General features: G+C 31.8%; 1 protein-coding gene across 2 annotated transcripts; it reads right to left on the bottom strand.

Moving 5' to 3' along the window:
- Positions 1-1,056: 1,056 nt before the first annotated feature.
- LOC131151973 (exosome complex exonuclease RRP46 homolog) lies at positions 1,057-10,666 on the bottom strand. 2 transcript variants are annotated; one of them, XM_058103508.1, is made up of 8 exons: positions 10,330-10,666; positions 9,811-9,924; positions 4,649-4,749; positions 3,509-3,529; positions 2,920-2,992; positions 2,773-2,840; positions 2,273-2,405; positions 1,057-1,572 (listed from the first exon to the last, which is right to left on the bottom strand). In XM_058103508.1, exons 1-8 carry the CDS (start codon positions 10,433-10,435, stop codon positions 1,457-1,459), a joined length of 732 nt encoding a protein of 243 aa, XP_057959491.1. In that variant the 5' UTR covers positions 10,436-10,666; the 3' UTR covers positions 1,057-1,456. The 2 variants fall into 2 exon arrangements, with proteins under 2 accessions (XP_057959491.1, XP_057959493.1); XM_058103510.1 differs by having other exon boundaries at positions 2,773-2,816; positions 10,330-10,597.
- Positions 10,667-13,162: the final 2,496 nt, after the last annotated feature.

Here is a 13,162-nt window from a genome sequence, read left to right as displayed (position 1 = left end):
ATGACAATACAAGCTAAAATTTTTAGGTCATATTGCCCCCATTATGGATTATTGTTATTTATGATGCTTGAAATTTTTAGGATGTGGATTTAATTTGGTAGATATTTTTAATAGTTATTCTTTATATATTATTCATACATAGGTTAAGGGTATAACAGTAATTTTTTTTGAAATGTCTATCAAAATTTGAATGTTCAAACAAACACTAATACGAACATCTTAGGCAAGTTTTTGAAAATTTAATAACACAAATCAAATAAAAATATTGTAATTAGGCCGACATCACATTTCAAGAACAAGTGATTTAATAAAATAGTTTATCATATGAGTCAATCATCCACTTGGGAGCATACCAAATACACTTCTTTAATCTCTGGTGGTTTCAAAATTCAAGGACTTGTACGGACAATTTTTTTTTTTTTTGGGTAATTGGCTTCAAATAAGATTTCGCACTCAAAAACCCCATTCATAGAATTCAGGCTCTTGTCTAAAACTAGGCCTCATTTAGTGAACTTGCACTAAATTACCTCCAAAAGAAAAAATAAATCTAATTGATGATTTGTAAGAGGATCCATTTAGAGGCTCCATAAAATAATTTTATACCTAGAATAAATATAAACTTTACATAATTTAACAGCCTACCTTTATCTTAATATTTTTTGAAAAATAATACCAAGAAGCCCGTTGACTTTCGAAGTTTGAAGCTTAACCACAGAACTTACTTTACGGGATATTCCTTCAATCAACATCTTTGCTGAGATGCTACCACAGCAAATATGCAAAGCTAGGAGTCAACAAAAAACATCCAATAAATTTTCAATTTGCCTCACTTGAAAGGGGCAAAAAGTTTTCTACAGCATTTTGATATCAACATACAGCAGAATTTTCATATTGCAAACCACCACATTAACATTATAGCATGAGTCCTCATCTCAAACCATTCTTAGTCTAGCACACGTACATATAAAACCTACTCTTTGATCAAAATGCATAACTAAGAAAAAGGAAACTCAAATTTTCAAAATAATAGCGATCCAAAACTACCACTTGCAGTTCTTTATCATCAAAAGCCAAATTATTTTCATTACGACCCCTCTAGTGACTACAAAAGATAGAGCTGTCTTTACTTACCATACAATTCTTTTTCTTACATCTGAATTAAGCCATAATCAACCAGCACAATTGGGCACATTCATGTCAAAAGAATAATCTTAGTAAACCCCTACCTTTCTTCTTTTTCCCCGGTTCGTATGTCTTTGTGTTGGGGTAATTAGCAGTCCAATGCATAACATTTTCACATTGGGTTTTATGCTCATCAGGTGGGTTAGGTAAAACTTGTGATAACCTACCAGAAAAAAAGAGTGTGATCTCCGATTACAGACAAGGAAGCAACCACCACCAACGAAACAGCATCAATTGGTTGATTATCAAATGCTTTTAGAAATCAGGTCAGAAATCACGCAGCCTTGGTGGAGTCACTTGGGAGTTGGGACTGCAGGCTTCTCCTGAGAAAATCTGACATCTTTGCACATGCAGCACGCCCTCGTTCCAGGCAGTGAAGATAATCATCCACTGGGTACAGATTTAAACATTAACAAATGTTAGGTTATGAGTCATATTCATGAACAAATGAGTAGTGCATTTTATTTTATTTTTGAATTCAAATGCCAAATTAACCTACATGAACAAAAAGTGCAATCCTAACAATTAGTTCCTAAGGGTTTTTATAAACTTCATAGATATTAACATCAATCTGAAAAATCATGTTATTCAAATTTCTTAAGGCCCCATGGGCAAATTGGAAACATGAGAGAAATGAAAGGAATATATGAAGTAACCCACTTTTTCTTTTTGTTATCAAACGAGAAATAAAATAGTATATTTAGTAAATCAACAGAAAAAATTGTTATTTTACATATCATTAGCTCTTAATTTTTCTTAAATTTTGATCATATTTGAATAACTTTTTATTCATCATCATATTTGATGAAGAAAAATTAACAGAAGATTAATTCCCCTTTTTTAATTTTTTTTTCCCTTTTCTCCAACAAAATCTGAATCCAAATGGAGCCTAAAATAACAGACAAGAAGCACAAACACGAAGAGAACAAGTCAAAACCCAATTCCACTACCATGCTTGGGTATATAATAACCAATGATGATTGCAATCCATCCCAAGGCTACCTCAAAACCCAGTCTTCATAACAAGATTCCATAATAATGGCAGTCGATAAATGTGAAAGAGAGGCCAAGGACAAATCATAGCAAATACCTGGCATCACACCTCGGGTAACAGATGTAATGACACCATGCCCCATAGGTTCACCTCCCACAAGCGATGATCCTTCTGGCAGAACTGAGTGAATCAAGTTTGGGAAGACCAAATAAGTTAATGCCTTCATCTTCTGTCATTTCAGAACACAAGTTAAGAAATGAGCATTAGAGCATCCAATCTGCTTATGTTAAAAAAAAAAAAATCCATGACCTAGGCCTCCTAGCCACCATAAATGACAGTTGTTTATTCATCTCGAAACGAATATTACATATGTAAGATCACGTGTGTGTGAACCTGAGTAAATATTCATATGGAAATAGGGTTATTTTAATTTTGAATTCCCAATGTTTCTGAATGGTACCTTGAGACTTTGTGATAAAAGCAATAATACAAGAGAGCAACATATTCGATGTAATATTTCACTGTTGGCAGCAATTGGTGATCAACCTTTTCGAAACCAAGAGGGAAGCAAAATTAAAGAAAAAGACCGGAATAACCTGTTCTTCCAATTTGGTAGGGTCTAGTATAACATATCCACTTTCTGCCACACAACAACAGACGGCAACTGTTCAAAATAGAAATTAGGTTTCAATAGAAATTCACAAAATGAAAAATAGAAAGCATAGCTACAGAGCCTTGTTTACCAGCCAGATGTTTCAGAGGAACTCCAGCATCTACAAGAGCAGCACATGCTGCATTAATGGCACATGGAAGAAGCTAGCCAAGGAAACAGTAAAGGAAAATTTTGACATCTCAACATATAGGTAAAGATGAGAAAGAAGATGAAGAAAAAAGAGGTTCAATGGAATTAATATCTTTTGATTTTCCATGACAGGAAAAAGCATATGCTGTACATCAATCTGTAGGAGAATTTTTCATAGCCATGGTTGTCTGAACCCTCACAGGGGTCTACCAAAAGCTTAAGCATAAACCATACTGAAAAAATTAAGACCAGAAGCTCATGCAGAATTGAATCTAAATCCCTGTCAACTCCATCACTCTTAACCTGGTAGCATGTCCAAATCCTTAATCCCTCCCCACCCCCCCCCCCCCTATTTTTTTTTTTTCTCTTTTAATATATGTTTGAATGACATTTGTAGATCACATAAGGGGATACTAGCACAGAAGAATTGTGAATGTTAACACTCCACAACCACTCGTAACTGTAGTGTATATAGGTGTATATGTGTGTGCGTGTATATATAGAGGGAACAGCATAACCATAAAGGATACCGCACCATCATCACTGACAACCTGCAAAGGAAACAGGAGAACCCATTATCTGAAGAATCAACACTCAATAATTTCATCATCACATGAAGGGCTACAGGAATTGAATGAAAATTGTTAAAAATGGAAGGCCCAAACAGAGCAGAAGATCTACTAGGCTGACATGTACTTGCATGCATCTAGCGTGTAGAGAAAGAGTCAACCTATCTGTCTTCCATCTTCAGCCATTTTCTGCAATGCAATGAACTTTTTTCATTGTTATTTGCTAGCATCCAAATAAAATTTTGGATCATTACCAACTATTTAACTCTTTTATATTTTATCCGTTTGCTAGCATCCAAACAAAATTTTGGGTCATTACCAACTATTTACCCAGCATAAAACTCTTTTATATTTTATCCGTTTGCTAGCATCCAAACAAAATTTTGGGTCATTACCAACTATTTACCCAGCATAAAACTCTTTTATATTTTATCTGTTTTTTTTTTTTTGGGTCTCAATGAAAAACCATATTGCATCAAAATTTTCAAAAATGCAAGTCATACAATAACAACAACAAACAAGAAAAGAAGCTATATCTCAAACATAAAAAGGATAATATCTTATATTGAAGTAGAACATCAAAGAGACAACAAACCATCTCAGCATTGATTAAGAAGGTAGGGATAAATGTTGAAGATTGTTTCATTGGTAATCCAAGCCCATTGGATCTAGCAATAGCATAACTGCTATTTGAAAGGAAACAGACTACACTCAGTTAACCACTTTAAGTCGGAGAGGTAACACTGACTTAGTACCTTGCATCATCACCTGAGCTTCAAGATTGAGGGCACCAGATCAAACATCCCTAATGTGAAGGTAGCTTTGCCAATGCAAATGAGGACAAGATAGTTTTAATAGGTCTTAAACAATATCATGTTTAAGTTTAACTTGAGGCCCTTGATTTAATTAGATAAGAAAGGAAATCATAAGGGATTTTTAATGTTAGCACATGTATTCAATTCAACTTTGTTACCGGTGTACGAAGTCTTGCAGATTCCAAAACTATAGCAATGTAATTGGCTATGAGTGGCAGATAATCAAGTTGGGCAGCACAAGTTCTAAGCTAGACAGATACTTTCCAAGTAAATCATGGAACCTCACCTGAACTATAACTGAGGTCGTAGTATTTGGATTAACGGTCAAAAGGCAGATGCTTTGCAAAGTCCTTTTCAATATCATCTCATACTCCTTTTCCAGTTTTCCTGAGCATTGAAGAAATTTTTAGCAAAATCATATGAAGCAACAAACCAGCTATTCTTTGTTAGGACCTTACAGTAACAGTGAGCTCCTACCTTTTATGATTGCAATTCTTGATATAAAACCGTCAGATATTATTAATAATGCCAGAATTGCAGCTCAAAGGGCAGTAAACAAGCAATACTCAAGAGCAATTACTAAGCATGAGCAAGCATATCAAATCTCTGAATTTCTGAATTTTATCAAGATGGCAAGAACTTAGATTCATGTGGAAGCTGCAACTCTTTACCAATTCAAAAGCACTGCGTGCAAAAATTACATTTGTTAAGGCTTGATATACATTTCTAGCCCAAAGCCTTAACAATTTAAGGGGCTGTTTAGTCTTATTTCTTCCACTTTGGCAAAAACTGAAAAGAAAATTTTATAAAATTTACTTATCAAGGAAACATCAGTTCTTTAATATCCAAAATTGGCTTTGGTGAATCCATTCATTCTATACACAATTTTTCATTAAAAATTCACGAAAAAATGACCATGTGAATTTAACATATAATTAAAATAAAATTATATATAAAATTTATAAAATTTGAAAAAAATAATTAAATCATTAAAAAATTGTTTTTACCATTTTTCAATCATTATATACAATAGGATTGCTCTTGGATCACTAAAAATTCTAGTTAAAATATATTATTTAAATCAAACAATTACAATTAATTTCTATTTTTATTATAATATTCTTCTAATTTATATCTTTGCATTTTTATTATTTTAACCATATTTTTTTAAAGGGTAACATCTAACAATACTCCCCCAGTTTTCTGAATATGACACTCCACCCATCTTAGTTTCTAAAAACTAACAAAGTTTGTTATGTAAAATGTTGTGAAAACCAAATTGGTAAGAAAAATGGAGATCCCAGTTCTCAAATTGAATGGTCCAAGTGATCTAATGGATTTGGCTCAATCCGTTGACATTAGCATAATAATTTAATTCTATTATCATTTAAAAATATTTAAATATATGAAAAATTAAGAGTTATTCTAATAAACCATAAAAATACGTAGTAATTGTACTGCTACAAAATATTTCTTGGTCAAATTGGGAACCCGGAACCAACCTACTTTATGAATCTCATATTTCATAAAATAACAAACCCAATTAAATTTAGAAAAACTAATGATCCAACCGACTTCAACAAGCTAGATCAAACTACAAGGTTCAATCAATTAATATAAAATTTGAGTTACTTTTTTTAAATCCATTTATTATTTACATTTTAAATACATAAGGACTAACATTAAATTTTTTAATTTTAACTTATGAAGTATGAAATGAATTTTTAATTTATATTTTTTTCTAACACTGTTTGATAAGTTATTACAAATTAAAAATATTAAAACTATATTTCATTTGTTTTAAAGATGCAATTAGTTATTTAATTTGCATAAAAATTGTCCATAACAAACATTTTTGGAACGTTATAATTATCTAAGTTTGTTTTTCTGAATTTATTACTCTTATTCATTTATTTTTCTTTTTCATATATTTTTAAATTTTTTTTAAAAAAATAATAATATAATTATGTTATCATACTTATGCCAACAACTTGACCTAAACAAGTTGGATCAGTTGGACCAATCAACATGAAAATCGATTGGACATACAATTTGCTTACCAATTATATCTTCAAAACATAGTACTTATCAATTTCCTCAACTTAATTTATTAAATTGATCTCATTTCCCTAATTTATATTATAACAATTGAATGAAAAGGTAAAAATGTAATTTTGTTAGGGTAAAAGTTCATTTTTCACCTGGAATTAATGGTTGACTAATTGTTAATCAAGGAAAGGATCGCTTTGCCAATAAAAATAAATCTCGAGAGGCTCTTTAAGTAGTTTTCATAAACTCAAGGGGTGAAGTGTCAAATCCAAAAAAATCAAGGGGTGTTGCTAGATTTTACCCCTTTTTTAATTGTTATTTGATTCAAGGGCAAAATTGACATGAGTTCAATTAGGGATTTAATTTGTTTTAGTTTTGGAAATATTTGTTAGTTTTCAAACTTTAGTTTCTATTTTTGGTTTTTTAATTTCATTTCTAGTTTTCGTTTCCATAATTTTTTACGCTGCTTCTAAGGCTGAGCAATATCCAATTAAAACCGAATTAACTGACCAAATTCAATTAAATCAGTTCGATTAATTTTTTCTTAGGTCAGGTTCAGTATGAATTTTTTAGATTTTTTATTATTTGGTTTTCGATTTTGTATAGGCCTTATTGTATTCGGTTAACTGAATTAACCAAATTAATATACATGTATATAACATTTAAAAATTAACATTCAATATATATACATCATATACATGTATGTGTAAATGTTAATTTATATATCCTTATCAACATATATAGATTAATATATGCATCATGTGCATGCATGTGTAAATGTTAACTTATATAAAATAGAGTTTTGTTAATTCATTAGGAAGTTGGAATACCCAAATACCCAAAAATCATTCATCCATTTCTCATAATTCATTTTGGGGTAGATTATATTCAATTAAACTCAGTTAACCGGTTTAACCAAACTGTATTCCAGTCAGTTAGCAATTCTGTATTTGGAAAAGTTTGGTTTGATTCAGTAGAGAATTATTCTTAAAAAAGAAATTTCAAGTAATTTGATTAATTAACCAAATTAATTGGATTGAAAGCTTTCCTGTAGTGCTATCAGATGACCCCTAAGCTTTTAGATCTGGTAGTAATTTAACATCGTATTAGAGGTATGGTTTCCAAGGGGTGATGGGTTCAATTCTTGTTACTCATGCTTACCTTCTATTTGTTAAATTATCTCAAGTCGGATGTTGCTATAACCCTAATGAGTGTTATTTAGTGTTGTAAACTGTTTATCTTTACGCATGCACCTAGGACCCATGTAAGAGATAGTTTCAAGGCTTCACTCAAATTGTTAGCCCACAACCTAGGGGTCTCAAGGTTTGGGGTTAGTGGAGACATGACATGATATAGAAGGATGAGATTTTGGTTTTGAGAAGAAAATGTAAAATGAAAATAGGATGGGATATCGTTATTTGTATGTGCTGGACCATAATTGCAAATAACAACCTATTATCTAGGAAGAAATTTTTGAATATGGTTTCGACTTCTCATTTTGTGCACAAGTTCCAAAAGCTCTAATTAGTTGTGAGGATGGTTTTAAATAGTAGTGGCATGTAGCAGAGCATGATAGGTGTGGCAGGACGTAGGAGAACAGCACTTAACGGTCATGAATTTTTTCAAGCAAACACAACCTTATATATATTAGTATATTTGCATGTTAGTATAAAAAATATTTTTAATGCATTTGTATCTTTTACTTCAAATTACTAACACTATTTAGTAATGTTATTAAATTCTATTGCTATGATAGAAAAATTATAAATTGTTCACTTCCATTAATCATATCATACGTGTCATCAATAAATTAATGAAACAACATAAATTAGCTTATATAATGATACACTTCACTAATCTATTAGGCACATAAAACATACAAAAAACTAAACAGGTTCTATTATTTATTCTTTAAAGTAAAACAAATTCAATAAATTTATACCAACAAATCATATTGCATCTGTTATTTTATTATTTAATGTAATATAAATTCAATAAATTTGTACCAACAAGTCATATTGTATTATCTAAGCTACAAAAGTAAAATATTATAATCATAAAAGAATAAAGTATTAACAACTTGTACAATATTTAAACAATACATAAATGCTGCATTTGTGAGCATGGACTTTGGACCTTGGATTTGGATTTGAGTGGATTTGGATAAATTTCAATACAATTTTACATTACATCTTATTCAAATCCAAATCCAAAGCCTCTTCAAACATTGGGAAAAGAAATCTCAAATTACTAATATTATCATAATAAACAAGTTTTCAAATAAAATATTGTTCATATCAAATTGCTAATTAATGCTTATATTGTGAATATGACAAAAAATAAATAATTTTGTGTCATTATCATGCTCATTACAATCTTGGCCCCTTCTTTCACTTAGCTGATTGAAAATTGACTTATGAAAGGAAAAAAAATGGGACAAAAATTATTAGAAGAGAAGTGTAAAATTAAAATTATTGTCTTTCCATAATAGTCTTGTAGCGGGTGTGGCAGTCCCATAACAGCCGTAACAGCCGATGCATAACGGTAGCAATTCATAACAGCCGCTACGGCTCTGATTTTCATTCACACTGATTTAGCAGTTTTTGCCAATAAGAACCCAAAAAATCCATTACATAAAGCCTTACATAATGGTTGCGGCTACTATGTGAAACCATGATTGTGAATGGGGACTTAAGCCTAGTATGGTTAGAAACCTGATGAAGCTCAATTCAATTATACATCATTAAATATCCAACAGCGGCCCATCTAAACTGAATGTTAATCCTATCAAGCAGATCAGTCTATCCTCATCTTAACACATACAGGACTAGTGCAGTTAGAGCACAACATTGTCCCAAACACTGCAGATCACATGCTGTCAACCTAGACTGCTGGTAACCCAAAGAAGATTGAGAAACAGCTAACCCAATTTTGATGAATTGCTAAAATCAATTAATGCATCAAAACATAGAAAGGTAAACTCCTTACAATATGAATTTAAAATATCAAAGCAAAGAGATCAAAGTAATAGCTCATATATAATTCTTCATATGGAGAATTTCATGATAAAGAAAATTGAGAGAAGTGGGAGGCATTCAATCAGCACTGACAGCACCCTAAAACAAATTAGCAGCTTTGCTCTTTTTTCCAGATTGTATTTGAAACTTAAAATTCATCATCCCTTATGAAAATGTCAAAAAATAAAAAAAAATCAGGAAACATCCACAGATATGATGATCTTGGTTTATGACTTTAATATTTTCACTAGAAAATGTGTTCATGGCAGTTCTTCTTTTCCTAGTCCCAATGGCTAAGATTATAGAATGTGCATGACATACAGCACACAATGACATACAGCACACAATGAGGCAATAAATTTTTTTTTTAAAAAAAACTCACCAATCTGCCCTGTTTGAGGCTTCCAAATGACTTCAACACAGGCCTTCTCAGGGTTTTCATTCTTCTTTGTCCCGGCTTTTGGTCCAAAAACTGCTGCAAGGACTTTTGTATCTCCTGAAATAAAGCAAAATAATTCACTTTACAACTAATTTCTTCAGCAACCCGCTCAAATATTAGTAGAATTTACAACATTATAAAATTAACCAAAACACCATCTTCCCATTATTTGAGAAAAACACATCAAAGTATAACCCCAACACGCAAAAAAATAAAACTCCATTAGGAAAATATAGAATTTACACAACAATTTGTAAAATTTAAGACAGCAAAATAAAAAAGAAAACCCCAAAGGACACCAAGGCAGTTTAGAAATGATATTAAATCAAAATGCCCAAAAGGTCAACAAACTGAAACACAGCCCTCCTCCCTCGCCCACCCCAGCCCAGCCCAAAAAAAAGAAGAAAACACTCAAACACACAAAACAACAACAACAACAACAAGAGCAGCAGCAAAGAATACCTTGAGACCAGTTCGCTGAGCCATGGGCACGGTGAAGGATGTTGCGAGAACAAGCGAGTCGTCTCAGCTGGTTTGGCGTACGGCCATCAGCCCTATCTATTTCCATAGTCTCTCACAGTCGCACCACACTTTGAGAGAGAGAGAGAGAGAGAGAGATTTAGGGCTTTGAAATTTCTTCACGGTTGCTTGAATTCAATTCGCTTGCCGCTAACGTAAAGTGATTAAGAAACCAATGCTTTCTTCTTTCTTTTGGGTTAAAATCCATGGAACTATGGAAGTCGAAGTTTAGGGACGGTTTTGACAAAAAAAATTTATGAAAACAAAAAAATAAATAAATATTAAACATTAAAAATCAAGGATATATTTGTTTAATATAAATAAATAAAATAAATTTAAAAATTAATTGAATCAGTACTATTTTGTCCTTGTTTTGAATAATAATTAAAAATGTAATTAAAATAATATATACAAAAAATACAAAATTTTAAAATATTATAATAAAAGTAAAAATTATTTTAATTATTTTACTTAACTATTATGAAACTCCATTTTTAGTGTTACTAGAATAATTTTATAGAACATGATAATTGGAAATAGTAAAAATCTTTTTAAAACCAATTTCATTATTTTTTTTCAAATATTTAGAAATTATATGAATAATTTTATTTTAATTGTATTTTAAATTCATATGGCCATTTTATCTTAATTCCAATTAAAAGTTATAAGTAAAATAAAGAATGTAATGCTCAAAAAGTTAATTTTGAATATTAAAGTATTTTGACAAGTTGTCAAAATAAAACAAATGAAAATTATACAATTTTCTTTTCAATTTTTTAAAAATAGTGAAAATCCATAGAAGTTAAAAAAATATAAATAAAAAAACATAAAGAAACGTATTGTCATAAAATATTTCTTCACTATACATAAATGAAAATGAAAAATAGAAAATAGATGTGATACAAAATATGCCCTTTAGTTAAAATATGAATAGGCATTCTAAGTTTCTCTTAGTTGAAAAAATTAACATGTCATTCGTAAATAACATCATCTGTAAGTGATTAAATCGCAAGAAAAATAATATTTTCATCCTATGGTGAGATGAAGAATTAGTGTATTATCAAGAGGACTAGTAAGGCATAAATATTAACCTAATAGCCAAATCATTGCATAAGGTCAATGGATACAAAGACTGCAATTAAGGACCATTAAAGTGGTAATAAAATGCATGTAATTCCACAGTAAAAGCTTATAAATACAATAAAGTCCCAGAACTCCTTAATAGCCCCTCCTTAATGGGAGAATTGATGAGAGGAAGGCCTAAATGATTATAAAAGGAACATTTTAGGGAAACATAAAATCATCTAAAAAATTCTCAATCTTATCTGTTGGAGTATGTGGCTCATGTTGAGTGGAACACATGCACAGAGAAAGCATGGTGAGTAAGAACAAGGAAACTGGGCTTCAGAAAAAAACTATCGATAGTTACATCAACAGTTTACCCTCGGGAGAAAACCATCGCCAGTTTGTTTGAAATCGTCGAGGGTTTCAGTCTTAGTATTTCAATCTAGGTATTAAACCATCGACGGTTTACTGAAACCATCAAAGGTTTTGTTTGGCGCTGATTTTGAATTTTGAATCGGGAAGATCAGTAGGTTGGGGATTCAAAGGAAAAAACTCCAGGGGATTGCTACAAGGGTATTTTAGGAAATTTCTAAGTCCTTTGTATGTGTAGGGTTAGTATACAAACAATATTGTAACCTTGGTTTGATGATTGATAGTGAAATTTAGTCGTTTGTTCCCATGGACGTAGGCGCATTGCCGAGCCACGTAAATTCTTGTGTCGTATTTTTTATTACTTTGATAATTACATGTGTGTGATTGTGAATCTATATTTTTCATTGTTGGTTGCTGCATTGCACGATTTGATTGATTTGTGTTTTCGCCGCACATTGGTATTTTTGCACAACAAATTGGTCTCAAAGTTATTGTTTTCAATGACTAGGATTTCTTCTACAAAGTTTGACATTGTCAAGTTCGATGGATCGGGAAATTTCAGACTTTGCAAAGGAGGGTTAAGGACTTTTTAGTGCAGCAGGGTATGATGAAGACATTATACGGAGGGCAGTGCCAGAAGGCATGGACCATATGAATTGGAAGGAATTAGAAGCAAAGGTTGTGGCAACTATCAGACTTTTTCTAGCTGATAACCTGATATATCACATCATGGATGAGGAATCACCTGTGGCAGTTTGGCTGAAACCGGAGGGTTGGTATATATCCAAGTCATTGATGAACAAGTTGTATCATAAATAGAAACTTTTTAGGCTTAAGATGGCAGAGGGCTCATATCTGAATCAACACATCAATGTATTCAATTAGATCATTAGTGATCTGAAGCGGGTTTATATGAAGTTTGAGGATGAAGACAAGGCATTGATGCTGCTAAATTCCCTACCTACATCTACTATGTATGAAAATTTTGTTATGACTCTGACATGGGGAAAAGAAACTTTGGAGTTGGAGGATATCAAGAGTGCTCTCTTGGGCTTTCACCAAAGGAAGAAGGCTAACGATGAGAATTCACATGCTGAAGGGCTTGTGGTGAAGGGTAACGAAGATCATGGGAGAGGGAAGTTTCAGAGTGGACTGAATAACATTAAGGCTCGATCCAATTTGAGGAAGAGGAAAGACGTACGGTGTTTTAAATGTGTAAAAAAGGGGCACATAAAACCAGATTATCCAGAGATGAAGAAGGTAATGCAGAAAATAAAGAAGGTTCATCAAACTTAGTTAATGTAATGGAAGAAGAAGACTCAGGAAGTGGTGATGGTGA

This window comes from Malania oleifera, chromosome 3 (assembly GCF_029873635.1).
Source record: "Malania oleifera isolate guangnan ecotype guangnan chromosome 3, ASM2987363v1, whole genome shotgun sequence".
Lineage (NCBI taxonomy): Eukaryota > Viridiplantae > Streptophyta > Magnoliopsida > Santalales > Ximeniaceae > Malania > Malania oleifera.
The sequence above is the reverse complement of the archived record's forward strand: the minus strand, read 5'-3'. Positions and strand labels throughout refer to the sequence as shown.